The sequence below is a fragment of the Drosophila serrata genome, unplaced genomic scaffold, assembly GCF_035046125.1.
Source record: "Drosophila serrata isolate PLE 108 unplaced genomic scaffold, ASM3504612v1 contig_272, whole genome shotgun sequence".
Classification (NCBI taxonomy): Eukaryota; Metazoa; Arthropoda; class Insecta; order Diptera; family Drosophilidae; genus Drosophila; species Drosophila serrata.
Window position 1 is genome coordinate 4,965,968 of NW_028257170.1, and position 24,290 is coordinate 4,990,257.

Here is a 24,290-nt window from a genome sequence, read left to right on the forward strand (position 1 = left end):
TTGGAGAGCTTAAAAATACTTCGCCTATCTGGAAAGCCAGATAAGTCCATCAAAATCGATTTCCTTGAGATTTATTTATGTTGAGTGCTCCATTGGGACTCGCTGTCATTTCCCGCACCTAAAATATAAATTCTTTATCCACCATTAAGACCCATAATAAAATTCCATTAATGTTATTTCTTTATTAGACCTTCGGGGGCTTTTCATAGTCCAGATCCGGCTGCGACACTTGCTCGCTGACCTGCTTGGCGGCCAGGGAAATCTGAGGAAGGATGGCCCCGCCCTCGGGTACAAATCCGTGGTCATCGGCCTTGTAATTCACAACCACCTCCTTGCCATTCGCATCGAAGTAGGAGTAGGAGCCGCTGATCTCGAGGTATTCATTGTCGGTGCCCTGGTTCCTGACCACAGCCTCCTCATGGCGATGGGTGCCATCCTCGCCCAGATACGAAAAGTTGTAGGATCCATCTTCGTGCTTCTCATGGGTGGACTCCAGTATGGCCACCGGTGGCTGAACATCCACCTGGTCCACCGGAGCACTTAGAACGACGACCAAACAGATGGCCAAAGTGATGAAGACCTGGCAAGATGATGTCTTGGGAATGAGATAATCCTTGGGAAGGCCGCGATACTTACAATCTTTAACATGATGATGCTGCTGCTCTGCTCTCCTGTGCTCTGTCTGGCTGAAAGGCTGACTTTGATTTGACTCTGAGCCAGCGGCGACAGCTCTTTATATTGCCAAAAATAAAATGGAATTGAAATCGGAATTGCTGGTCGCCTTGTTTACCGGTTATTGGCCAATATCCAGACACTTACATACACGCCATATGTACAATATTGGATTCGAAGGCATTTACTGGAAACCCGTTCTAAGAATTAATTAAAGAGCAAGCTTCTTACCGCGTCCAGAAACCCATCTGCCATCTCCCAGCCCATCCATTGCACATCTGAATTCCTGGCTGCAATTCAACGTTCTTAATTTATGTTCCATCTGGAAACAGGGTCTGAATGTACCTGAGATGACCTGAATTTGTTTAAAATTAGGGAACAAAAACTAAGGCAGAATGAGTGATTCAGTAAATTAATCTCTACTTTAAACGAATGCTTAATCATTTTTGTAGCAACTTTAAGAATAGCTTAAAGTTAATCAAACACAACTGCAATTTAAGCTTGGAGTTCTTATTAAGATATTTCGCCTACTCTTAAGAGGAATCTTTAATCATAGTTTTTAGTACATTTTTGTTAAAGAATATCATGATTATACCTAAGAAAAGAGCTCCTCATTGCTCCCTGCTCTGCCATTCGATTTCAGTTTCAATCGCTTCGGTTTTCTATTATTTTGAGCATTTTCCAGATTTGATTTTTCTCGAACATGAACACGCCGGGGATTCGGTTTTTCCGTTCGCAATTGTTTACACGAAAACTATAAACAAAGCAAACACACGGCGTCCGTCTCCGCGCCTTGCCCTCATTGATGTTATTTTTGGCCATTGGGCATGAGGCAGCACTAAGTTCTCCACCTCCACCTCCGCCTCCATATCCATCTCCATCCTCTCCAGCTTTCATACTATATGCCTTCCACATAGCAGCAGCAGCAGCAGTTGCCGGGTCGGTCAGGAGAAGATGAAGTTGAAGATGTTGGGGGCATATGGGAAGGGAGATGGGGCTGCTGGGATGGATGGTTGCTGGGACCGATCGAGGGCAGGGGCCGAGGAATACTTAAAGGTGCCACATACGCATCGTTCGATTTGGATGCGGTCGGTTTCTCGGCATTTTGTTTATGCAACAATAAATTTTACATTTAATTTTCGTTTCATTTGAAATGCTACAGAAATATGGAAGAATGCCCCCCGATTTGGATCTGAATTGGTTCTGTTGCCGCCGCAGACCAGAGTCAGGCAATTTGTTAAATTTCACCATTGCCTCGCCGGAGGAAATCTGGCAAAATTTGGTTCTTTATATTAATATTTCTTTGTTCGCATTGCCAAGTAATTCTATATAAATCGGAAATGAAAATCCAAAAATGCAGAATAAATTTAGAGCAATCGAAATATTTAAATCGAAATATTTAAACCTAAAACCAAACTGAAAACGAGGAATTCGATCTTCGCTTATGTAAATTCTATTGTAAATTCTATTGTAAATTCTCTTCAGAAACTAGAAGCTCCGAATATTGTTCAGATTTTACGAGAACAAACACACATATTTTCAGCTTTTGTTATTTTAGGGAATTACTCATTGGGTGTTGGCCACTGTTTTGTGAATTATAAAACCATGTCGTTTTGATTTTTACTACCACATTCATCAAAAAATGATGTTAAAAACATTAAAGAATCCATCTCAATTCTTAATTAGACTATTCTGGTCGGATCGCGGGAATATTTTTGAAGATAATGATGGCAAATGAGCCGCCAAATGAGTTGCCTGCATCGCTGAAGCCGTTGACTTTGATTAGCCAGATAAAAATGTATATCCTACGCAAAGATGCATCATCCTATATCTGCTATATACTCACCTGTATATATGTCATGGAATATAATACAGATTGATGGACAAACTCATAGTAAATACGCCTTTTTCCCTTTCCTGTCGTTGCTTGAATAAAACGCCAGTAAGCGGAAAAAGACAAATCGACTAGAATTTATATAGACGTTACACTGTATATATGCTCTATACTCAATGGGCGAGATATAGCCATCCGCACACATGGCACCGTGATGAGATGATGAGATTGCTTCTTGTGTTTTCGCTTGTTTAGATATTGAATTAATTTAATTTGGTTCGATTGATTTATGGACCGATCTGTGTGCTCTCTGGAAAACTGTGCCAAGAGGCTGCGCTGACTGGGGCCTCCGATCCCGATTCGAATGTCTAATGATCGAGCGTCTATATGCGCACGGGCCATACGAAAATAGTTTTATTTTTATAACTGTGTGCTGGTTTGGTTTCTTTTTTTTATGGACTTCCCCCACATACGCAATGGACGATGATCATGATGATGCTGATGGCATCTGCCAATGCACACAGCTGTCTTCCGATGCCAACTACCATATATATATACCTATATATATATGTTCACTCTATCATATATATATTTCTATTCGGAAATCTGGCCAAGGAAGTTGTAAACCACCGCCGAGATGGCGTCTGCCCATTAAGTTGTGATTTGTTTCACGGGGCTGGGGCAATTAGGATCTGCATCATGGAGACAAAAGCCGCGAAAAGTCTGCTAGATGTTGCGTCAGGAAAACTGCACGGCCAAGGGTGGAAAGCCGGACGGAAGGGGGAAAATCTTGAGGGGGCGGCATGAAATAAACAAAAACGACGACATGCCAAATGAAATGAGCAGCGCAGAAAGCGCAAAACTTTCGACAGTCACAAAATAACAAAAAGAGAAAAAGCAGGCAATACTGCGGACGTGCGAGTATGTATAGGATAAATAAATAAAACTCAACTGAAAATTATGAAAAACAGGCGGCCGGCCGTAGTAGGTTGAAGCGGCCAGCCGCCAGGCCAGGCCAAGCCAGCGACGCGAGTGGATTTTTGGATTTTTAAATATTTTTAGCCAAACGGCCGAAGCGAATATTTTGCCAGTCGAGTGGGATATTGGAAAGATGAAAAATTATCGCCACTGTGTGTGGTGTGCTGTCTGTATGTGGGTGTGGTGTTAGTGCTGGTGCTGGTGTATATGAGGACTTGGCAACAGTGGCGGAAAAACGCCCACTTCCGCAGGAAGTCGTTCGAACAGGATCCTCTTCCTGTTGTCAGAACTCCTCTCGCAGTCGCACAAATACAAAACGATCTCTTCGAATTATTTTTTTGTTTTAAGATCCTTGTTATTGTTCAGGTGTATTTTCATTTAATTTTCTTCTTAATTAACCGAACGTTTTTGGTGGATTTTCCTTAAAAGCGAACCGTACACGCTGACGCTTCGCGACGCACTGCACCTACGCTCCAAAATTTTGAAAACTCAAAGACATTTAGAAAATTCTATTCACGAAATGAAAATGGGCGAGCGAGCGGGATGGCAGCAGGGCGAAGGAAAGAGATGGCTGGCAGGAAAGTGGAAAGAGAGGGCGCGAGAGATTGCTGATGCTGGGCGGCTGCTCTCAAGTGCAGAGGAACAGCGATCGGAGCGATCCGAGGAACCGAACCGAACCGAGCAGAGCAGAGCAGAGCAGAGCAGAGCCAAGGAGCCGGGCAATTTATGTTGCTCAATGGCAGCAGATGGGCAGCCCCGCCATCCGCCACCCACTCCAGCCCCACACCCACACCCACACCCATACCCCCACATCCACCCACTCCGCCTGGCATAGAAAAATCCGTGTCTAAAAACGGAAAAAAATGGGGGAAAAGCGAACGAACGAATCGATGAGTGCAGTTCGGCGTCAAAGTTCAAGCGATTTTCGCAGTCGAGCGGGAAGAATTCTACACTTTCCGCAGTCCGATGATGATCGGTTGCTTAGTCTAAACATGGACGCGGCCACACCCAGTCCTCCAGGCCAGGGCAGACCCCGGTTCGGGCCTCAGCCTCAGTCTCAGTCAGCCGGTGTATCTGTCAGTCGGCGGCGGGGCGAAAAATAAACAACAAAGGGGGGAAAATACACAAGGAGAGCTACATTTTTATTCTCTAAACATTCCTGGATGTTTATGTTTTCCCTTTTTTTCCTCGGGGCCTCAAGTGCCGCGGAAACAAGATTCCAAAAAGATTCTAAAACGCTTAGTTTGGGTCCGTGGCTCCCTACTTTCCGGCCCCACCCACTCTTCCATTTAACTTTCTCTCACATTGTAAACATTTCACTTGACGCTCGATGCTAAATTTAACATTTTCGCCTTCAGGCAAGACGGGCAAATAAATTACGGAAATAAACAAAAATTGGAAACAGCAGCAGGAGCAGCTACCAAGACCCAAACTTACCTGCGCCTCCAATTGCGGTTTCTTTTTATCACTGGAGAATTCAAAGGGGAGAGTGTGATGAGTATGGGAAATGGGAAATGCATGGGTGGCAAAACGGCAGGGAAAACTATAAACAAAACTCCCGGGTTCGGAAGGGGTCCAATCCGATACGGATTTGAGTTCGAATTCCGATTTGGTTGGGACTTTAATGCGGATAACTGCAGCTGAGGAGCATTATGTAATTTTATAGTTGCACGTACGCGTGGCTAATGGCACAGAAATAATTGTTCAATTACCGCTAAAGTTGAAAGCTTCCGCTTAAGTTTCATGTGAATTCCCTCAAAATGTAATAATCTTGAGTTTCAATAACTTAACGATAGATATACCTCTCTTGGGGGTATAGTTTCTATAGATTGTATTCAATGGAACTATTACGATTATATGAGTCATCTTTAGGAACAATCAACTCATCCTTTCTAAATCTGTAAGACCTCTAAAAACCTAACAAATTTAACATACACACTTTCGTTTATAAATTGACAAACAAATTTTCCACAATGACTGACCATGATGATAGTGGACGATCGAATGTTCCAGCTCTAACGTCAATCATGGACGACATGTTCTTAAAGTTTCGGATCATATCCGTGGATGTGGATAAGCTTCAGCGGGCCAAGACTCAATTGGCCAGCATCCAGCGCCGCCAGACCTTCTACAAATTGTTTGGCTTCGACGATGAGGGTAGCATCGGTGGCAACGATAGTGACGTCTGGGTTATGCACTCCAAGTTCTCCGTAAAGTCTAGTGGAGACGATACAGTTGAGGACATGGGTAATGAGGAGATGAGTGAGGACCTGTGTATGTTGCCCTTCGAGGAAGATCGCTGGCAGAACTACTTTAGTGGATTTGAGATCCTGACCACGCCGCTGGCCACAGATCCCAACGAGAACCGCAAATGCATCGAGCTGTCCGTGAATGTAGCCTGTGGCCAGGGACTCCAAAATTATCTACGTGAGTAAAGCAATCTACGGGCTAGTCATAGAATGGTCTTTTTATTTTCAGTATACACCCTTATTGAAGTTGACTATTTTCCACAATTTCAGTGAACGGTGTCCGCTGCTTCCTAATAAATCTCGCCAAGGGCACCCAGCACGGCAACCAGAGCCTGATCGTCAAGTTGCGCGAGGCTGAGATCAGTGTGTCGAAGGAGTTCGGCTTCCCGGTGGTGTCCTCCATCATAGCGAAGCTCTCGCCGCGCCACCAATACACCGGCAGCTTGAGTCCCGCAGCTCTCAATAATGGTGAGTGCTTCGTGAACCTGGTAAAGGGTACCGAGGTCATCCTGACGGTGGATCGTAACTTCTCGGACCGGTGCACTGAGGAGACTATTTATGTTAACGCTCGCTTCCTCCTCGTCGATGTGCGGCCCTATGACTTTATCCTGATTGGTGAAGAAATCCAGCTGATGGTACGCAGTAGCGAAATGGACGAACTCAAATGTTGTGTGGCCAAGGGTGGAGCGCTCTACGATTATATGCCTGTCCTGTTTCCGGCCAGATGCAATCGGTTCCAGGTCTCGTACGAGGAGCTCGAGGATTTGACCTTTGCCCGCGAGGTGGGACTAAGTGTGGTCATCTCTCATATTGTGGGCACTCCGGAGTACCTGGACGATCTGGAGGAATCGATGGAGGTCATGCACTGCGACGGCATGCGACTGTACGCCAGGGTGCTCCTTAACGAGATCCAGGGCTGCGACGGCGAACTCAACTGGGCCGCCAAACGGTACGATGGCTTCCTGGTGGAGCTAGCCCCACCGACAATCGTTCCGGACATCATGCACCTTTGTCCCGATGCCGAGTGCTTTATGCAGCTGGCTTACGATTCGCAAAAGCCGATCATCTTCGATCCGCGGCTATTGGACGAGCAAAAGCTACGCGTAGATCCGGCTCACTATTACTATGCATTCTACTATCCGGACAAGTACATGGTTTACTGCCCTCCGCCTAAAGAAAACCACTACTTCCGTTTCCTGCAGAACGCCATCTTCCAGCAGATCGGCCCCACGGCGCTGGCCAAGGCTCCGTACTGTGATCGCTCCCATACGGGTGCGGATAGCCTGGCGCGGTCGGCTGTCATCGCCTCCTTGGAGGTGAAAGCGGTCGCTATCGTGGTGATTGGTGTAACCACAAGGATGGTGCAGAAGGTCGCCCACTTCCGGCCCCAGGCACCGATCATCTTTGTCAGCCCTATGCGCTCCGCCGAAGACTATGTGACCATCTACTACAACGTCACGATGCTGCCCTTCTTCACCAAGCAAACTGTCGAGTACAAAAGGGACATTTTGATGAGGGCCACCTACGCATTGGCCTTCTTGATTAAGCGCAAGATCGCAAGGCAAAACGATCCCGTTGTCCTGGTGTACAACTATGAGGAGACCACAACTTTCCCCGAAAAGTACATCATATACAAGCTGGACCTGAAAAATTTTACATCGCATTTGGGAAAAAGTCTATTCCCAACGGACAAGGACATAAAACCTATTTCGGAGGCCTTAAAATAATTGATAGCCGAATTCGCGTCAGTTTATGCAGAAGATAATTTATTTGGTTTGGTGAATAATCGGAATGTTAATGTGTTGTTGCCTTAGAATATATAAAACAGATACATTCGGATACATAAAGATATAGATACACATTCACTATTTGCTTCTGTACAGAATCGTGACTCGCTAGCCTATGAGGGAGTTTCGTCGCTGAAGTATATACAAATTTATATACGATTTCAAAGATCACTTATCTTAGCCTTACATTGCCAACGGAGTACTCTCACTCTAGATTATTCCTACGATTGTTGCTCCATTCAGGCCTAACTAGACACCTTTAGCAACGGTGTTTGTGTAGATTAGAATGATAGCCGAACTTTGAGCAACCGATTCAATCACTCTTTTTAACAAGTACACAAAAAACAGGGGGAAATACATATTACAGCAGGTTGATTCAGGGATTCTTTTGCAGAGCTCGCAAGGTAACGAATTCGTAGGCTGCCTTTAAGGTGGTGTAGCAATAACCCGCCATGCCATTCATCTCGGCCTGAAAATTGGGGCCCGTCAGATCGTCTAGCAGGGCCAACTCCGCACCCAAGTGGGGCACCGCAGCACGCAGCATCGTGAGCATGGTGAGCGGAATCATGTTATCCGCATTCAACTGGGCGGCATTGGCTGTGAGTTATGGATAAAATAGAGCCAACTCTGATTTCGGTAATGAATAAAAACTCACCCGACATGGCATGCTCATAGGCCTCGGTCAGCAGCTGCGTGCTGCGCTGTATCACAGTCAACATGTCCTGGGGACTAAACTTCTCCTGCAGTTGCTTCAACGTCTGCACGGACTCCTCAAACTTTGGATCCAGCATCACGGTCTGGAGAAAACTGTAAAGAAACGCAATTTATGTACAATTTGTTACCGAGTAACAAATCAGTATTAGTTAATACCTCTCATGGCCCATTATTTCAACGAGTTCTTGGTCCTTTAGTTTCTCGGCATGGTTCAGATTCTGGCGGTACATTTCGTCCTTGCGACTATACTTGTTCGCGTACAACACAAAGAGGGTGGAGTATATGCCCTCCGAGAGTACAAGCGGATAAAGCAGCGTGATGTGCGATATCACCTCCCTGCTGCCCTCCATGTGGCAGTAGTCCTCCGGCAAGGCGGGAAACATCTTGCGCACAAATCGGTAAATGCGTCTTGATATGGACTCCCATTCCCGCATCGCCTGTTTGGCCAAGATTGGTGTGGGCTTGACCTTCCAATAACCATAGGAGTAGTGGAAACAATTAGCAATGCGCTCGTTCAGCGAGTACAGCGGATGATGACGATCCTTGAAGGCCTGCTCCAGGTACAGTCGTATTGAGGCCAAGTCCTGATCCGTCAGCGTGGTGGCCATGCCAAAGCTGGGCACCTGATCCAGCATAGCACTAGTCGTCGATGCAGTCGAGGTGATAGAGCAATCACTGCTGTTCTTCTGCTTCGATATGCCGTTGTTGTTGTTGTTGTGACTCAGGCCAGCGAAGCTCTCGTTTAACGTACTCGACTCGTCGCCATTGAAGGTGCTGTTGAGGAGGCTCTGGTCGAGCTGGAAGCTGGCCAGACTACTCGAGTCCAAATCCCGCGAAGAGTTGTGTCCCATTGAGAGCAAGCTATCGGCCCGCTGGAGTCCTCCTGGCTTGCTGTTGAGCGTTTCCTGAGAATGAATGCGGCGCGGTGGAAATCCCAGAAAGTCAAGAGCCGAAGCAGCCTCCGTTTGCAGCTTGCTTAGGGCGTTCGTTGTGGACCGCGCCTTGGCTAAGGGCGAAGATTCCTTCTGCGGCAGCGGCAGGCTGAGCAGAATGTTGTTGAAGTAGTTTCCTGGCTTGGCACCTTCCCTAGCCCTCTGCTTGCTCATGTACACGGCAATGCAGTTCCAGAGTTGTGCTGTGCTAAGCGTGGGTTTCGAGGACTTCCTTAGGGTGCCTGCACAAGCAGGATTGCTGCTGGCCGTGCAGTTCGCCAGGTCCGACTCAAAGTTGTTGAATAGCGAACGCCACTTCCGATTGTGATCCACCACCTGGCGGCCCAAAGAGCTAAAATAAAGGAAAAATGTTGAACCAGCCTTGAAAATATGTCTTAGAGAAGCTATAGACTTACCTTGGGTACTTTGGAAAGCGCCTATTCAGGACCAGTTCGCCGGCCTGGATGCGTACGGTCTCCCAGCTGCCGCTGAGCTGTCCAAACATCTTGTTTCCTATCAGTTCGCAAGTGTCGTCTGAGTCCCCGTTGCCTGCCATCGAGACACTTACGTTGCCCGCTTCTCCGCAGGGCATATAGTATTCTCCCCGCCCATTTGGGCCGTGCAAGGTTAGTTCTCCTTCGTAGTAGTAGTCGTTCTCGAACACAGCCACTCCGTTGCCCAGTAAATCATCGCCGGCGAAGTTTCCCTCGAAGTAGTCGCCGCGGTTGGTTACACAGCTGCCGATACCCGCTCGTTTATTGTCTGCAAACATGCCCATATACTTATCGCCGTTCATCAGATCCTCTAGCACGCCGTAGCCGCAGCGGACATTAGCCTGGTACTCGCCCACGTAGATGTATCTGTTGTTTCGCATCATTCCGTGGCCGTGGAACAGGCCCTCGCAGAAGTTCCCCTCGTATATCTCGCTCTCGGGCGCATCCTTGCAATGCATTTCGTAGACACCATGGCCGTGAAAGCGGCCGCCCTTAAAGTGACCCACGTACAGACCCGTTGAGGGAATCACCATCTTGCCATAGCCTGCAGATTGAAAGCGATCAGTAGTAAGGAGATAATTCACAAGGGATAAAGAACTCACCTTCAATGACCCCGTGGTTCAGCTCCCCGCAGTAAACACTCCCATCGGGGTATTCCAAGTAGCAGTTCCCGTGCATTACGCCCTTCCTCCAGGTTCCACACGCCTTCACCCGCGAGAACTTTGGATGCTCCCGGCTGAATTCGTAACCCGTGGAACGGGCACTGGGCACTGGACTCCCCATCGGCCTGCCCAAAGCAGCCACGATGCTAGACTGCAGCTGGTCCAGCCATACCTTGCGCATCTCCTGAGTACGAGTGGCCACCAGAAAGCTTTTCTCGGGCGTGGTCAGCCTAAGGCACAGGTCGCCCTCCGTCCACACCCACAAGGTTGTCAAGGGATACGAGTACAGTGAGTTGCCGCCCACTTGGCACAGAAAGTCGGAGAAAAGGATGAAGCTGTTGCTGGATATGCTGATCCCAGTGGAGACCAGCTTCAGGGGCACCAAGGCTGACGTTAGGATCACCCTTCGCTGGCGTCTTCGGAACTGAACGATTCGGGGATTCCGGTCATTGCTGCTCCAGAAATCCCTGGTATTCACGGCCAGTTCTTGACTGATGCAGCTGTGCCTCGCAAACTCCGTCCAGGCCACCCGATGCTCTCCGTATTCCGGCTGCGTCCTTACCAGCAACTCCATGAACTGGACAAAAAGCTGGTAGATACTGAATGGTTGTTGGAACAGGCGCGTCACATAGCTCTCCTCGTTAAGCTCGGCCAGCGGGCTATTGAGTCCAGCGATGGCCGCAACCGCGTCTCCAAAGCCGTTTACCGAGAAGACATCGCAATAGGCCTTGGTATAGCCATCGAAGAGCTCTATGTACTCCTTGTGGTGGCAGATAAAGAGCAGATCCGCCGGCTGCACAAAGTCGGCTCGGTAGAATCCCTCCAGGGAGTGCAGGGTGGCCACTAGCAGGCACAGCATCCGTTCCCAACTAACCAGCAGCGGTCCGAGGGCACTGAGCGTCTCCAACGCCGACTGCCGTTGCCAGATCTCCAGGGTCTGGACCGCCTGGCGGTGCTTGAGCAGCAGTTGCAGTTGCGACTGCAGGTGGCTCAGGTAGTAGTGGTACTGCCGCTGGAACTGTCGCTGATTCTGCAGCGTAAATCCCCCGGAGCACATAAGTAGTCGCAACTGTCGCGGCCATGCCGCTCCCAGCTGCAGTTGGAGTAGGGTTTGGGCATACGTGCTGGACTGCTGCAGATGACGCATTGGCGGCGGCGGCTGAAGCGATTGTATCTGACCGGAGGCATTCAGCAGCAACGTGTGGTAGTCCCCGCAAGTAGCCTCTAGCGCTGTCTTCTGCTCCATGGGCAGGCAGGCCGCGTTCTCCGCAATGGTAATTTCCATGGGCGAGCTCAGGTCTTCACCCAGCTGTGAGTGACTGTTCAGACCCCAGTGGTAGAGCCTTCCGTCCAGAGTGCGGGAAACCGTATGCTCCAGTCCAGCAGCTATGCTGCACACGCCCATGCTGTCCAGCTTCTGAACTCGCATTACATTCGCCCGTCGGATGTGGTCTCCGGTTCCCAACAGACCATTATTCGAAGCGCCAAACGTGAAGAGCTGGGTGTGGAGCAGGGCGTATCCCTGGTGTAAAAGATGCCGCGTGTTCGCCGCAAAGCTGCGCTCCGAGTTTCCACTGCTCAGCGATTTCACGGAGGCCCGGTCGTCCTCGGGCTCATCTCGGGGATTGGCCACCTGCAGCTGGAGCACATCGTCCGCTAGGTTGTAGGGCGCCACCAACATCACAAAGTGCTCGTTTCCGGCGGCCAGATCGAGTAGTTCCTTGCCCTCTTCGTAGAGACGCATGTGGCGCGGCTGCTGCTCCGTATTAAAGACCTCGCCGCAGGTGCCCATTACGTAGGTTTCGCCACCGGCACCGACAAAGACCACGCCCTGGGCGGAGCAGCAAACGCGATGAATGCGAACTCCCTCGGCCAGCAGCTCCAGTGGATCGAAGCTGAGCGTTTGCCAGGCATGCGGATGATGGATATCCCTGCCGGATGCTGTGATAAGCTGGCGCTGCACAGATCCATTGCTGAGCACCACGAACAGCTCCTGGCTGCCAGAGCAGAAGTCCACATCCACCACGTCCGTGCGCAATAGCTGGAGGTCGAGGGAGATGCGGTTCGGGTGCAGCTTAGCGGAGTACAGGGCGTGGTCGGTGGTCAGCAGGAGCAGCACGTCGCCAATGCTGCATATGCGAGATGCGGGCGCTCGCGTCAGAGGTGGCACACCGCGCCAGTGGAGCTGCAGTGCCCGGCCGTCGTGGTAGATGACAAAGGACTCTTTCTCCTCCTCCTGACTCACGTCTGCCGAGTCATCCGCCGCACTGGCCATCATGACCGAGTTGTTGTTGGCGATTTGGCCAGGGCCAAAGTTTTGTAACACGACGCAATTCGACGAATCGACCAGCGGGTCGTTCTCACATGCTGCACGCACTCTGATCCTCGCTAGGCACCGTAGACTTTGTGGAGCATCTTACGTTACGGGTATGAACGCGATTTGGGGTTGACGTGGTGTAGAAAAGTCGCTTTTTGTTGAATTTCGGATGGCTAAGTTTTCATGTTTTTGTGATGGTTTTTCGAGCCTAGTATGACCAGCGCTTAAAAAGCTGATCAGAATTTAAATACTGAAAAATATTGGGGTAACTAATCAGTCGAAAGTTCTTAAATAATTATGTGTATTATTAATATATATATATAAATATAAGCGTTATTTTTATATACTATTTTTTTGGGTAAATTAAAGTTTTTAAAATAAAAAATTGATTCGAAGCCGAAAGTTTTTCTGTGTTAGTTTTTATCAGATTAATAAGTCTGCATCAGTTTTCAAATTTAAAATATCATTATTTTTTTAAAGATCAAATTTTGAAATTTTAAAAAATTTTTGAAAATTTGTTTTCTGATCAAGAATATATATGATTCATAGGGTCAGAAATGAATCCTTCAATGTATTCAAAGCTTTCGTCACTATTTTTTTCGATACTTGAATAATTGTAGTTGGTATTTTTCTTATTGCTTCTTTTTCGCCACTCCACAATAAGGTCATACTGCTTTCCCAATCAGCTGTTCCCTAAAAAGTTTTCTGCATGTTTTGTTTATTTCGCTTAAAATGTAGTTTTTCCGTTATTAAAAGCCCGTTAGTTGCTTGTGTGTGTGAATAGTAGGTCTTAATCAGAGGTCCCAAATTGCCGTTGAAGGATAAATTAGAAAGGTAACGCCACTTTCGTGATTTGCATCCGCCCACAAAACTCGTTCTTGAACCCACCCTCCTACAAATAAAATTCTTCGCACAGCTCGGCAATGGATGCGGACTGCGAGGTGGCGGCTGCTGCGTTGGCAGATGACTCCGGCCACTTCAGCTGCGCTAGCGATGAGGGCGGCGGTGATACTGAGCAGACGCCTAGCCCGGAGCAGAAACAGTCAATATTCTTCCTGAGACAAGAGCTTCAGAGGTCGCGTAGTGAAGTGGAACGCCTCCTGAAATCCGAGCACTGGTACAAGCAAGAGCTCAAGTCGCAGAAGCACAGTCGCCTGGAAACCCTGGAGCGCCTGTATGCCCAGGAGCGTAAGTATCTTGTGGAAAACCAACGACTGCAGCAGGAGTCTATGCGGTTGCATGCGAAATGTTCCACGCTAGAGAAGCAGCAGGAACAGGAGTCCCCAAGGTCCCCCACTACTTCTTCCCTGAAGTGTGATGCATCCCCGAACGCATCATTTGAGGCCAAACAGCAGGAGGCTCGTCTTCGGGATCAACGGCAACTGATCGATGTCCTGCGCAAGCAAAAGAAAATGCTTCTCGAGGACATACAGAGACTCAGCCTAGAGCACGATGAGAAGCTGGGACAATTGCAGCAGACCTTGGCCAGTATGGAGCTGGAAAGCAAGCTGATGACTGGGAGATGTAAGCAGCTCCTGGACGACAAGAGTCAAATGGAGCACCAGCTGGAACTAAGGAGCTCCGCCCTGCGCAGTGTTAACGCTGAGAGGGAGCAGCTCCGTCAGGTCATCGCCGAGCTCAACGAGACCCTGCAAACGCAAGAACAACTTTTGGCCCTCAAGGAGCAGGAGTTCCTCGATCTCAAGCAGTACTACCAGCAGAAGTTAACCCGGGAAAACAGCGTTGATGTGATGCACTCCTACAGTCTGAAATTTCATGAGGAGATTAACAACAAGACGAGTGAGATTGCCGGTTTGAAAAACTCCCTCAACGAGCTCCGTTTGGAATTGCTGATGATGTCACAGTTAAAAGAGCAAAACGAGGAGCAACAGCGTCAATTGGAACAGCTAGAATTCACCCTGCAAGCTCAACTCTTGGAGCAAGAACAGCTCCGGCAGAGTGACGCCCTTAAGTTGGAACAGGTGGAGAATTTAACCATTTCCTTGGCTTCCTTACAGCTGGAGAAGGAAAGCATTAAGGAAAATCTGCTGGAGGCACAAAAAACGCTTCAGAAGCTGGAGCAGGAGGTGCACAGGCTTCAGAACCAATATGATGAAATGCGTTCGATGTGTGAGGAGACCCAGCGGCAATTGGAAAATGATCAGGAGAATATGGAAAAGTTCAAGGAGCAAAGTTCCTTGAAGGAAAACGAATTGATCGGAAAACTTAGCTTCTACGCAAAGCAGTGCGAACAGTTGAAGAAAGATTTAGCTGCGGCAGAGTCCCAAATGCATGACCAAAGCCAGCAGGCAGAGATCTGGCAGCAGAAGCTTAAAATAATAGAAAAATCTAGCCAACAGAAGGTAAAGCAGTGCCAAAACCAAACCACACAAACAGATGTCGAGGATCCCATTCTAATTCAACGCATTGAGACTTTAGAGCAGCAACTAGCCGATGTCAAAGCTCAAAAGAAACAAACCGTTGCACTGCTCCAGCAGCTTCTGCAGCAACAAGATGCCAAGATAAAGAGCACAAACGAAATGGAGGCAGATTGGACGCAGCTCCTAGAGGCGCTGCAAGCCACTCAAAAATTGGAGCAAGAAATGCGTGCAGAGCTCCAACACAAAACCGTCGAATTGGAGCAGCTAAATGAATTGTTTGCTGGTCAAAATGAAGAGCTGCAGCAGCTCCAGCAATTGGGCCTAGCTAAGGACGAGGAGAATCGGCTGGAGTTGCAGCTATTGAAGGAAACATTCCAGGAGAATCTAGAGAATCATTCTGCGGATTCGATGAGCATTCAGCGGCTGCAATGCCAAGTAAAATCGTTACTCGACGAGCGAGAGGAAACCACACGACAGGAGCACAGAGCGGTGGACTGCCTACGGTCTTTGGCGCAAGTGTTGGAAATGGAAACGGGCAGAAAGCTGCGGCACATTAAATGCTGGCCACAGCTGGCCAAGCTTCTACGAAAGGAGCTGCGTAATGGAAGGGCTTCCCATCGCAAGGCTGAAGAGCTGCCGGGCCTAAAGCTCAAGCTGGCGGAGATTAGCGGAATGCACGAGCAAGCTTTAGCAAGAATTAAGGTAAAAACAATCGCTGACAGGTGATCTATCAGGAAATTACAAATATATTCGCAGAATCTGGAACACACTCTGGCAGCGGAAAAAGCGAGCTATGAGGCTTCCGACTCGGGCAAGTCCAACTGTTGCATCGCACCCCCAGAACCCGCCCACGAGGTAGCCAATCTGATCGATGACTACAAGAAGGTATTGTGGTTGAATCATCCTGGAAATTAGACGTAAACGATATCTTCCTTCCCGCAGCTCGTTCAACAAACCGCCAGTGAGACGGGTCGCCCGCGCAATAGCTTCATTTTGGATCTGATCGAGCGTAGCCAGCGTTGCCAACCGAATCTGTGCCAATTAAGCGAGGGCATCACTGCCTGTCGCTCAGATGTGGATCAGTTGAGCAGGCTACTAAACGCTGGCAGGGATCAGAGACGCGCCGCGGCTATACCATCCCTAATGGAGGAACTACGCGCTGTGGCGGAACATTCTTAGATTAGCAAAGCTCATCTCCTAATTTCACAAAATTTTCCCAAAGTACTTAATTTGCTTTTGTCTCGAATTTTGTTTATGTTCAAAAGGTGCAATTATTGAGTTTATTTTTGTTTTTTGTTTATCGTTTTGTGTATAACCTAGTCCTTAGACTTACAACTCCAGAAATACCCAACCTAGTTGAATTTATCCAAATACTTAATGTTCTTGTGTTTGGTTACTATATTTGTTCTATTTTAGGTTCATATTTAATATTAACACTAGATGCCAAGTAAAAACATATATATTCTAGAATATATATACAACCGTATTTAAGTGTAGCTCACAAATATATATTTATTTTTGTAGAATTCAATACATAAAACTTAAAATGATTTTAAGTACGATTCATAAAAGTTTGAAATTAACCAATAACGGTTTTGCTCTTTATTGGACAGTATGGAATAGAGATTCCCTCGCGTGTGGTAATTCTTTCTTTCGAAACATACTCCATATTTCCATCATCGCCCAATTCCACTATCTCCTGAACTACTACCCTTGAGCTCCGAGTTATTCCGCAAAAGGGGTAATTTGTGGCATTCAGGCATAAAACAACCAGATCATGCTCAATCTTCTCAGTTGGTTTCAGGATACTAGTCGTCTTGCAGGACGCTGTGTTCTTCTTGGGGCAGTACACTCCGGCGCAAAACCAACCGTCTGAAGGGAAGTGCCAATGCTTAATACAATAGTAATAATCATGTGCTCAGTTACTATTACTCACTTTTGGTCTTCCTAACCTGGGTCAGCAACATGTCGGGCGTTGGGTTGATTATACTTTCCTCGAGATTCTGTAAGTTTTATGTTGTTTTGCTTTGAAACATGAAAGAGAGAATCATTTTATAATTTTTACCCCTTCAGTAGAGCTCGTATTAATATACAGAGCTGCAAATATAGCTAATAATAGCAGATGAGAAAAACTCATAGTAGGTCCTTTCTGGCACAGCAATAATCCAAGACTGACGATATTCGACACGTATTTTTTATTGTCCATAATCTAATTGCTGTTAATCCATTTGTTTTGTTTAAAATCTGTGGAAATGGGATTGTTGGAATGTTGTGAGAGTTCATGACGTGGCCAATGGTTTAGTACTTCGAACAGATGAGTTATGTACCTCTCTGCTTTATTTTAGTACTTAAATAGATTAGTATATTGCTTAAAATCATTTTCAATTAACCAAACTGCGAAATACCTATGTATGCTATGTACCTTATAGGCATCTCAATGAATGATGTAAGCTATGGCAAATCGATTTTGTGGCTTCATCCTCAATCAGAGACGGCGGCAGTCTTTTTCATTTCAGTTCGAATATATTAGGCGAAGGCAACCGACACCGCCCTTGGCATTGTCAACGCTTGGTCTGCCAGGAGGTTTCGTTACGGAACGGATCGGATCGGATCGGAGGCTGAGGAAGAGGATGGCAAGCCACTTGGGTATTGATAAATGCGTTGAAAACTAAGCGACCGCCCAGTGGATTACCACCACCTCCCCACACCAACTGGACGGCACTCGATTCCCCGAGAGGAACCCCCCGCAGACAGCTTTGCTGGCTGCAATGAGGAGCAATCGACCACAATCGCTGGTCAAATTCAATTGGCGCAATTTTTCATCTGTGGCTCCAAGGGACCCGATCCGGCGGATCCTTTTGGGCTGTTGCCTCTGCTGCCGTCTATTGTTGCTCTGGGCTCTGGCAATTGTTCTCGGCTGTGGATCTCTGGACCTATGGAGCTATGGAGCCGCAGAGCCCTCGGCTCAAGGTTGTTTATTTTGAAAAATCACCATCACCCGATCGTGGCCTGTGCCGACGGCTGGGGATTTAATTCTACGCTGGACATTTATAAATTGCATTCAATTTATACACAACACGAAAGCGTGATTTTTACATTTTTACAATCTAGCGAATAATAGATCAGCGTCGTATTATTGCTGACTCCTCACTGCAATGCTCTCCAGAGCAATCGAATTTTTCTGGGTCTTCGGCCTGCGGCATGAAGAAGGCTTCTTCAAGCATTCCCACTGACGCAGACAAATGTTATTTTTGTAAAATATTCAAGACTGAGAAGTATATAAAACACTACATTTTGTAAGTTTTAAAGCCTCAAACGAAAGGCTCAATTGTACTATATAAATATACTTTTATTACATTTTTCTATAACAAGTTCTGATTAAACCCATTTTGATTTAGGCGGTCTGTACTGCTTTAAATTTAAAAGAAAGTAGGAACCTTGACTTTAAATTTAAAACAACTTTTAGTTAAAGTAAACGTTGGCATTCAAATTTTCCAATTAACCCCATAATTATATTGACGAGTTACGCATCCCACTGGAGACGTTTAAAAGTTTTCATTTGTTCCAATTGAATAATCTCCCGAGCCAAGATCTTGAGCTCTATTATTTGAATACATTTTCTGCACCTCATTCAGCCCTTGGAGGTACTCCTCCAGGTAACACAATGTTGGCCGGCATCGTTTAGTTCGTCCAAGGGTATCATTTGATTCGATGAGAGTGCTTTTTGTTGTACTTTTCCGTGGCTCTTTGATTTGGGAGCTGTTCCTCGGATCCCCATATATATATTTTTTTTGTATTGAGCAGGTCGCTCATTAAAGAGGGAGGAACTGGACGGGGGAGGGGGGACGGGGTCTTGGGGCTGCTGGGCAAACAAAAGGCATAAACATTTAATTCTCACCAAAGCGATTGATGCGGTCGCAGGGGCACAGCGACCATGTCGATGTGCGTCCGTCTGCCTGTCCGCCTGTCCGTTTGTCTGGGGATACGATCCTTCTTCTCGGCCTGGGTCTCCAGACTCACAGCCAGTCCTAGTGCCAAATTGCAAATGCAACTTGTTAACCTTGAAACCGAGCGGACGGTTGGAGGAGCGGACAGATAGTCAAGGAGCCTGAACCGCAGACCCGGCACAGTATGAGGCATTTAGTCAGACGTCGTCGTCGTTGCTGTTCCCCGTGTGGTTGTTGTTACCACTGCCGCTGTTGTTGTCCGTCTGCCGATCACTCGTTTGTCTAGCTGCTGTCCCCCCCTCATGTCCTCATGCACTGAGAATAATATCTGCACCAGGTGATGATAGTGTAAATAAATCACTTACCCAAGCAATGAGAAAAATCTATTACTAATAATTGGTGCTTTAAAGGGAAACCATTCGCATTACTTTTAAAAGAAGACTAACTTTGGAAAGTCAATGTTTATATATCCTTCCTTAGCCAAAAAAGCTTAATTTGATTTTGAAAAACATTCCTATGTTAGTTTTTATTAGCTTAATAAATCTGCATACTCAATTTAAGTTTTAAGAAAATTAAAATTTTTGCCAATTTTAAGGGGTTACCCTTATAAAATTTTGAAATATCGAAAAATGTTCGAAAATTTATTTTTCAACCAGACATGGCTAGATCGATTTGGCTGTTGATTCTGATCAAGAATATATGTGATTTATAGGGTCGTAAATGACTCCCTCACATAGTTTTAAGCTTCTGATTAAAATTGTAATACCCTTCAGAGGTATAAGAATATATGAATAAAAATGCTATAATTTATAGATGTATGATAAACTCCTCAGTTAAGATTTGTGAGTGTATATAGTTCTAGCTTATATATATTTGTATGTATTGTTTCTTGCAGTGCACATAGCATATTGAATAATGCGTTTATGGCCAGATGAATGACACTTCATACATGCGTCTTGTCTGTCCCTGGAGCCGCAACTTGCAACTGGCAAACTGGCAACTAGCAACTGGCAACTTGCAACTCGCAGCTAGCAGCTAGCAGCATACAACTTGCAACTGGCAACTGGCAAACAGGGAACGGAACAGAGGCCAGGAGGCTACCGAGACTGGGGCTCAGGCTGCGGATGAGGCTGCCTCCTGGTGGTGCATATTTCATGCGTAAACTTTGGCTTGGGCATCCGCCACTATTCGTCATTTGTGCCGGGCCATGTCAGTGTTGTGTTTGAAAGAAATTCGTTTAAATTGTCAATTGTCTGGGGTCCTACGGCTCCTGCTCCTGCTCCTGCTCCCTCTCCAGCTGCTGCTCTTGCTCCTCCTGCCCCCTGGCCGGGAACTGGTTTCCAGCTACTCCTAATGAGGCGCATCAGTGAACTTGAGGAGTGAGAAGACCGAACCCTTTTAGCATTCGGCCGTGATGGTTGGTGGCCCTGGCCCCCACAGTGGCTCTGGGGGATCGGGGGGCCTGGGTGCGTTTGCATTTAGCTCAACTGCCCGGCCAGGCACATTAAAGTCGAGTCAACTTAGCCACATACGAGCGGCGCATTTAGTGCCTAGCCACTGCCGGCCTGTGGTTCCCACACCCGATTCCAATTCCGAGTCCGAATCCCATTCCCCTGGAGACCCCGCCATCGCAGCACTCCCACTGGAGGGGCCATTTCCATTCTGATTTGGTTTAAGATTCGGATGCGCATCGGATCCTGCTTACTGGGTGTTGCAATGTCATTGCCAGCATTTTATGCACTCGCCGCACTTTACAGCCGAGCCATAAATAAACTTGTATCTTTAAGATAGAAATAGTCGTAAAAAATCAGCAAATGACCCCGAAACCCGCCGGAGCCCTGGATCCCTGGATCCCTAGAGCCCCGCATCTAAGCCGCGTGAGAGCTCTTCGCCAGACTGCAGACTGCAGAACCAGACCTTGGAGGTGGAATCTTCAAACTGCGGCCATTTGGATCATCTACAAAACATGTGTAAGTCGCAATATTACATTTTATATTTAGCGCACGACTTTGTGCGCTTTATTTCAGTCCGTTTATAGTTTTGCATACAATGAGGTCGCATTGGAGATTCCGTCTAGATGAGTTTTATGGATGCCCGGGACGAGATCGTGATGGAAGCCCTTTTACTTGGCAACGAACAATCGCCGGTCATTAGGAAGTTGGATTTATGGAACTGCTCAGCACAGTTCTATATCGGATCGAAGCATCGAAGGCCCTATTAGGAAGATCTCACTTTCGGCATCTCTGGAATGATGAATGGCGATCATAAACCTTTTCCCTGCCCACCTCGACGGGCAATTTAAATTAAAAATTATAGAGTTTCTCCCTCCGTATTCTCGATTTAAATACATTATTCAAAAGAATGTTATTATCGCCTTTAACAAGCCTCCTAACTGCCGGCCTTTCTTAACACATAAATCATAATTATATATTATACATCTCACTCTCATCGCGGGTTAAGTAAACACGCATTTAGGATGACGAAACATCTCAATGATCTCCGCCTGAGCTACGTGGGCACATTTCCATCTGCCTTCTAACGCCGCTGGAACACTTTGACCCAATTCATTCCGATTCAATTGAAACATTCTGAAGCATTTAAAGACCGGCCATAAAAGGCAGACGAAATGGGTTTCCATTGGAGCGGACTCGAGACGGTAGTCGGTTCACGAGAGATCATAAAAAATAATTAAGAAGTTGGTACTTGGTTTTTTTTTCCGCAATACTCTTTATTACAGGTGGGTTTCGGGGGATTTTGGGATAGAGTAGGACTTGGTTTCTGTTAGGAGACAGTAAAATAAATATATATAAATTGCGTTTTGATATAATACTGATGATAAAATGAGTATTTATTTTATAGTTTTACAATACAATGCATAATTATTTTCCAAATAAACGAGATCTTTGTGGCAAATCAGAGAGTAGAGTATCCCCTCTTCGAAGTAACAAATTCCCAAAAAAGGCTTCCTCTGGTTACCTTCGTATTTTCATTATTTGGTCCATGGTTATTTAATCAATGGGGGCTCAGTTGCGTGTTCTCCACAAAAAAGGGAAGGCGAAGGCACTCCAGCGGGCGCTCAACTGCGCAGCCGCAGCAACAGCAGCATCTGAATCTGAATCCACTTTGGTACATTGATCTTGGACCATTACGAAATAGTGGAGGGAACCGTTAAGATCCACGGATAGCGAAAGAATGAAATCAATGACCCAGAACATTTTTTGGGTTGCCCACATTCTGCTGTTTTGATTACGTCAAATGGGATGCCAGCAGTGCTCCTCCGCATCCTTCTCCTTCTGCTACGGAATTGAGGCTGCGATCTGGGCGGCTTTCGATCGAATGCATTAACATTCAGTGATTTCACGGGAGGATCGAGGGGTGGAGGCCATGGAACGAGACAAAATGTCAATGGGAGAATCTTGTTGCCGGCCTGGCGTCTCACCAGACACACATGCAAATAGCAAATAGCAAATAGCGAGATGCCGATGTCGATGCCGCTGCCAAAGCCCAAGTCCACCACCGTTCACATCCATATCCCGGCCGAGCTCAGCCAAGGCTGAAATCTGTAGCCCAAGGGGCCCATGTGCCATGCAATTTAGTCAAAGGCCCTAACGGCATTTGAGCCAAATGCGTTTACGTTTACGCATCCGCTATAAACTCGTATGCCGGGTTGTCGTGCCCCGCTTCTACCTCGGTTTTCCCCCATCTGCTGCCGGTTCTTAAAGCCGGGACATGGGAGCAGAGCTGCCGTTTTAGCCAATTTTAGTAATCAATATACATATATACAGTTTTCTTTATAAAGGAAAATATTTAAATAGTCTTTAATATATATTAATCATATAAAGATCTAAATTTAAAAGAGACTAAGAATTGTTATGGTTTTTAGTTAAAGTAACATATACATATATATGCATCTTTAGAACTCTTCCAAATCTAGATTGCTTCTGCCCCTCGAATCCTGTCAACACTGCCTTGGAAAAGGTGTTGGCAGCGAACCCAGAACCAGTTGGCAGAGTTAGTTATACTTATGCTTTAAGCAGGAGCATGCGACAAAACTGTGACTCTGGGTTCGCTGGCTGGGCCTGGGTCTCTCCACTTCCTTTTGCAATGTGGTTGAAGCTGGGAGCTGGGAATGGGTACTGTTAATTGGACTTGGCCTGGCTTGGCCCGGCCAGCCCCCTTGCGGGCGTCGCAGTTTGGCAGTGCGTGGCGCACTTAAACGAGGTTAACTGTACTGCAAAGGCATCCCTCTTCTCTGGGCCGCCGCACAAATTTAATTTCCAGTTGCGTCAACGCCAGCGCTCCAGGGCCTCAGATCCAAGAGCTGAGCGGTCAATGCACGCATTACCAGTTGCCAGCTTATCAGGCGGCGATCGCAGAGCTACCCAGCTCCCCAGACCCCCAGCTTACAGCACACGGCACACAGCGGCTCTGTGCCTCCCAAGAAAAAGCCCATCAAATCAGCAACGTGATGCTGCCCTTGGGGCCCTCGGTCTGCACTCTCTATGGCATAAAGCGGTCATAACATTTGCACCACAATAATAGCTGTAATACTAACCGCCGCCGCCGCCCAGCCCCCATTCATTGAAGGATAATGTTACGGTTAATGGTGCGGCCGGGCGAGTAATTTAATTTACTCGTACACTCGCCACATGCCCCCAACAAACGAACAACGATCGCGAATTATTATGGCCAAAAAAAGACTAGACGGCGGCACAGACAACACTCTGCAGATGGAGATGGAGTTGGAGATGGAGATGGAGTTGGAGACGGAGTTGTAGATGCAGATACAGATAGAGATGGAGTTGCAGCTGGAGTTGGAGCGGGAGATCCCTCATACCGCGGGCATCGACCATCATCAGTCGGCCAGACATTGGAGATGAGACAGTGAGGCAGCCAAGATCGAGAGTTTGCCCGAGTTGGCCACCTCAAAATTATTGGCCTGTATTGCTATAATTTGCCTTGAAACTTTGTAGTAGATGGAGCGTCTGGGTCGGGTCTGATTTTCGTTGGGGCTTCATGAGATCGATAATGCTGATTGAGTATTACGTACTTTCAGAGCTCAGCTACCAGGGGGCTTGTACGTCATTATACTAAAGTCTTGAAAAATGTAGAAGTTATATTGAAATGTAAGTTATTTATACATATATTTAACTAGTTTTTAAAATCAATATTCAAGAAGACTTACATAAAATAAATAATTAAAATGCTTAACAAAACCTTAAGGTTTGGAAAGCAAATTAAACACTAGAAATGGGAAACTTAGATTTTATTCATATATTCAGATGAACAGGAAAGGAAACTGACCCCGGGAATCTAAATTTTA

General features: G+C 46.8%; 5 protein-coding genes across 9 annotated transcripts; 2 read left to right on the forward strand and 3 right to left on the reverse strand.

Annotated features, from left to right (window-relative positions):
- Positions 1–162: 162 nt before the first annotated feature.
- Positions 163–2,571, reverse strand: Cpr78E (Cuticular protein 78E). 5 transcript variants are annotated; one of them, XM_086834420.1, is made up of 4 exons: positions 1,268–1,984; positions 1,018–1,057; positions 637–962; positions 163–580 (listed from the first exon to the last, which is right to left on the reverse strand). In XM_086834420.1, exons 3-4 carry the CDS (start codon positions 646–648, stop codon positions 185–187), a joined length of 408 nt encoding a protein of 135 aa, XP_086690546.1. In that variant the 5' UTR covers positions 649–962; positions 1,018–1,057; positions 1,268–1,984; the 3' UTR covers positions 163–184. The 5 variants fall into 5 exon arrangements, with proteins under 5 accessions (XP_086690546.1, XP_086690545.1, XP_086690544.1 ...); XM_086834419.1 differs by lacking the exons at positions 1,018–1,057; positions 1,268–1,984 and adding an exon at positions 2,519–2,571 and having other exon boundaries at positions 637–1,017; XM_086834418.1 differs by lacking the exon at positions 1,018–1,057 and having other exon boundaries at positions 637–1,017.
- Positions 2,572–4,663: 2,092 nt separating this feature from the next.
- LOC110179818 (pyruvate kinase) lies at positions 4,664–7,584 on the forward strand. The gene is made up of 2 exons (XM_020947424.2): positions 4,664–5,911; positions 6,004–7,584. The coding sequence occupies exons 1-2, from the start codon at positions 5,458–5,460 to the stop codon at positions 7,458–7,460; spliced, it is 1,911 nt and encodes a 636-aa protein (XP_020803083.2). The 5' UTR covers positions 4,664–5,457; the 3' UTR covers positions 7,461–7,584.
- Positions 7,479–12,891, reverse strand: Als2 (Amyotrophic lateral sclerosis 2). Its single transcript, XM_020947423.2, has 5 exons — positions 10,263–12,891; positions 9,583–10,204; positions 8,391–9,518; positions 8,176–8,327; positions 7,479–8,117 (listed from the first exon to the last, which is right to left on the reverse strand). The coding sequence occupies exons 1-5, from the start codon at positions 12,598–12,600 to the stop codon at positions 7,897–7,899; spliced, it is 4,461 nt and encodes a 1,486-aa protein (XP_020803082.2). The 5' UTR covers positions 12,601–12,891; the 3' UTR covers positions 7,479–7,896.
- Positions 12,892–13,308: 417 nt separating this feature from the next.
- On the forward strand, positions 13,309–16,610 carry LOC110179835 (uncharacterized). Its single transcript, XM_086834422.1, has 3 exons — positions 13,309–15,722; positions 15,777–15,905; positions 15,963–16,610. Exons 1-3 carry the CDS (start codon positions 13,563–13,565, stop codon positions 16,197–16,199), a joined length of 2,526 nt encoding a protein of 841 aa, XP_086690548.1. The 5' UTR covers positions 13,309–13,562; the 3' UTR covers positions 16,200–16,610.
- On the reverse strand, positions 16,507–17,180 carry Sfp78E (Seminal fluid protein 78E). The gene is made up of 3 exons (XM_020947444.2): positions 17,086–17,180; positions 16,957–17,023; positions 16,507–16,892 (listed from the first exon to the last, which is right to left on the reverse strand). The coding sequence occupies exons 1-3, from the start codon at positions 17,155–17,157 to the stop codon at positions 16,600–16,602; spliced, it is 432 nt and encodes a 143-aa protein (XP_020803103.2). The 5' UTR covers positions 17,158–17,180; the 3' UTR covers positions 16,507–16,599.
- Between the last annotated feature and the right edge of the window lie 7,110 nt (positions 17,181–24,290).

Excerpts from the sequence above, each read along its gene's own strand:
- Als2 (XM_020947423.2), bottom strand. The coding sequence starts at position 12,600 with ATGATGGCCAGTGCGGCGGATGACTCGGCAGACGTGAGTCAGGAGGAG. Across the intron at positions 9,519-9,582 it reads CGCTTTCCAAAGTACCCAAG|CTCTTTGGGCCGCCAGGTGG; the intron begins GTAAGTCTATAG and ends CCTTTATTTTAG. Across the intron at positions 8,328-8,390 it reads GAAATAATGGGCCATGAGAG|TTTTCTCCAGACCGTGATGC; the intron begins GTATTAACTAAT and ends GTTTCTTTACAG.
- LOC110179818 (XM_020947424.2), top strand. The coding sequence starts at position 5,458 with ATGACTGACCATGATGATAGTGGACGATCGAATGTTCCAGCTCTAACG. Across the intron at positions 5,912-6,003 it reads GGGACTCCAAAATTATCTAC|TGAACGGTGTCCGCTGCTTC; the intron begins GTGAGTAAAGCA and ends CCACAATTTCAG.
- Sfp78E (XM_020947444.2), bottom strand. The coding sequence starts at position 17,157 with ATGAGTTTTTCTCATCTGCTATTATTAGCTATATTTGCAGCTCTGTAT. Across the intron at positions 17,024-17,085 it reads ATACGAGCTCTACTGAAGGG|AATCTCGAGGAAAGTATAAT; the intron begins GTAAAAATTATA and ends TAAAACTTACAG. Across the intron at positions 16,893-16,956 it reads CCAGGTTAGGAAGACCAAAA|ACGGTTGGTTTTGCGCCGGA; the intron begins GTGAGTAATAGT and ends ACTTCCCTTCAG.
- LOC110179835 (XM_086834422.1), top strand. The coding sequence starts at position 13,563 with ATGGATGCGGACTGCGAGGTGGCGGCTGCTGCGTTGGCAGATGACTCC. Across the intron at positions 15,723-15,776 it reads AAGCTTTAGCAAGAATTAAG|AATCTGGAACACACTCTGGC; the intron begins GTAAAAACAATC and ends ATATATTCGCAG. Across the intron at positions 15,906-15,962 it reads TGATCGATGACTACAAGAAG|CTCGTTCAACAAACCGCCAG; the intron begins GTATTGTGGTTG and ends TCCTTCCCGCAG.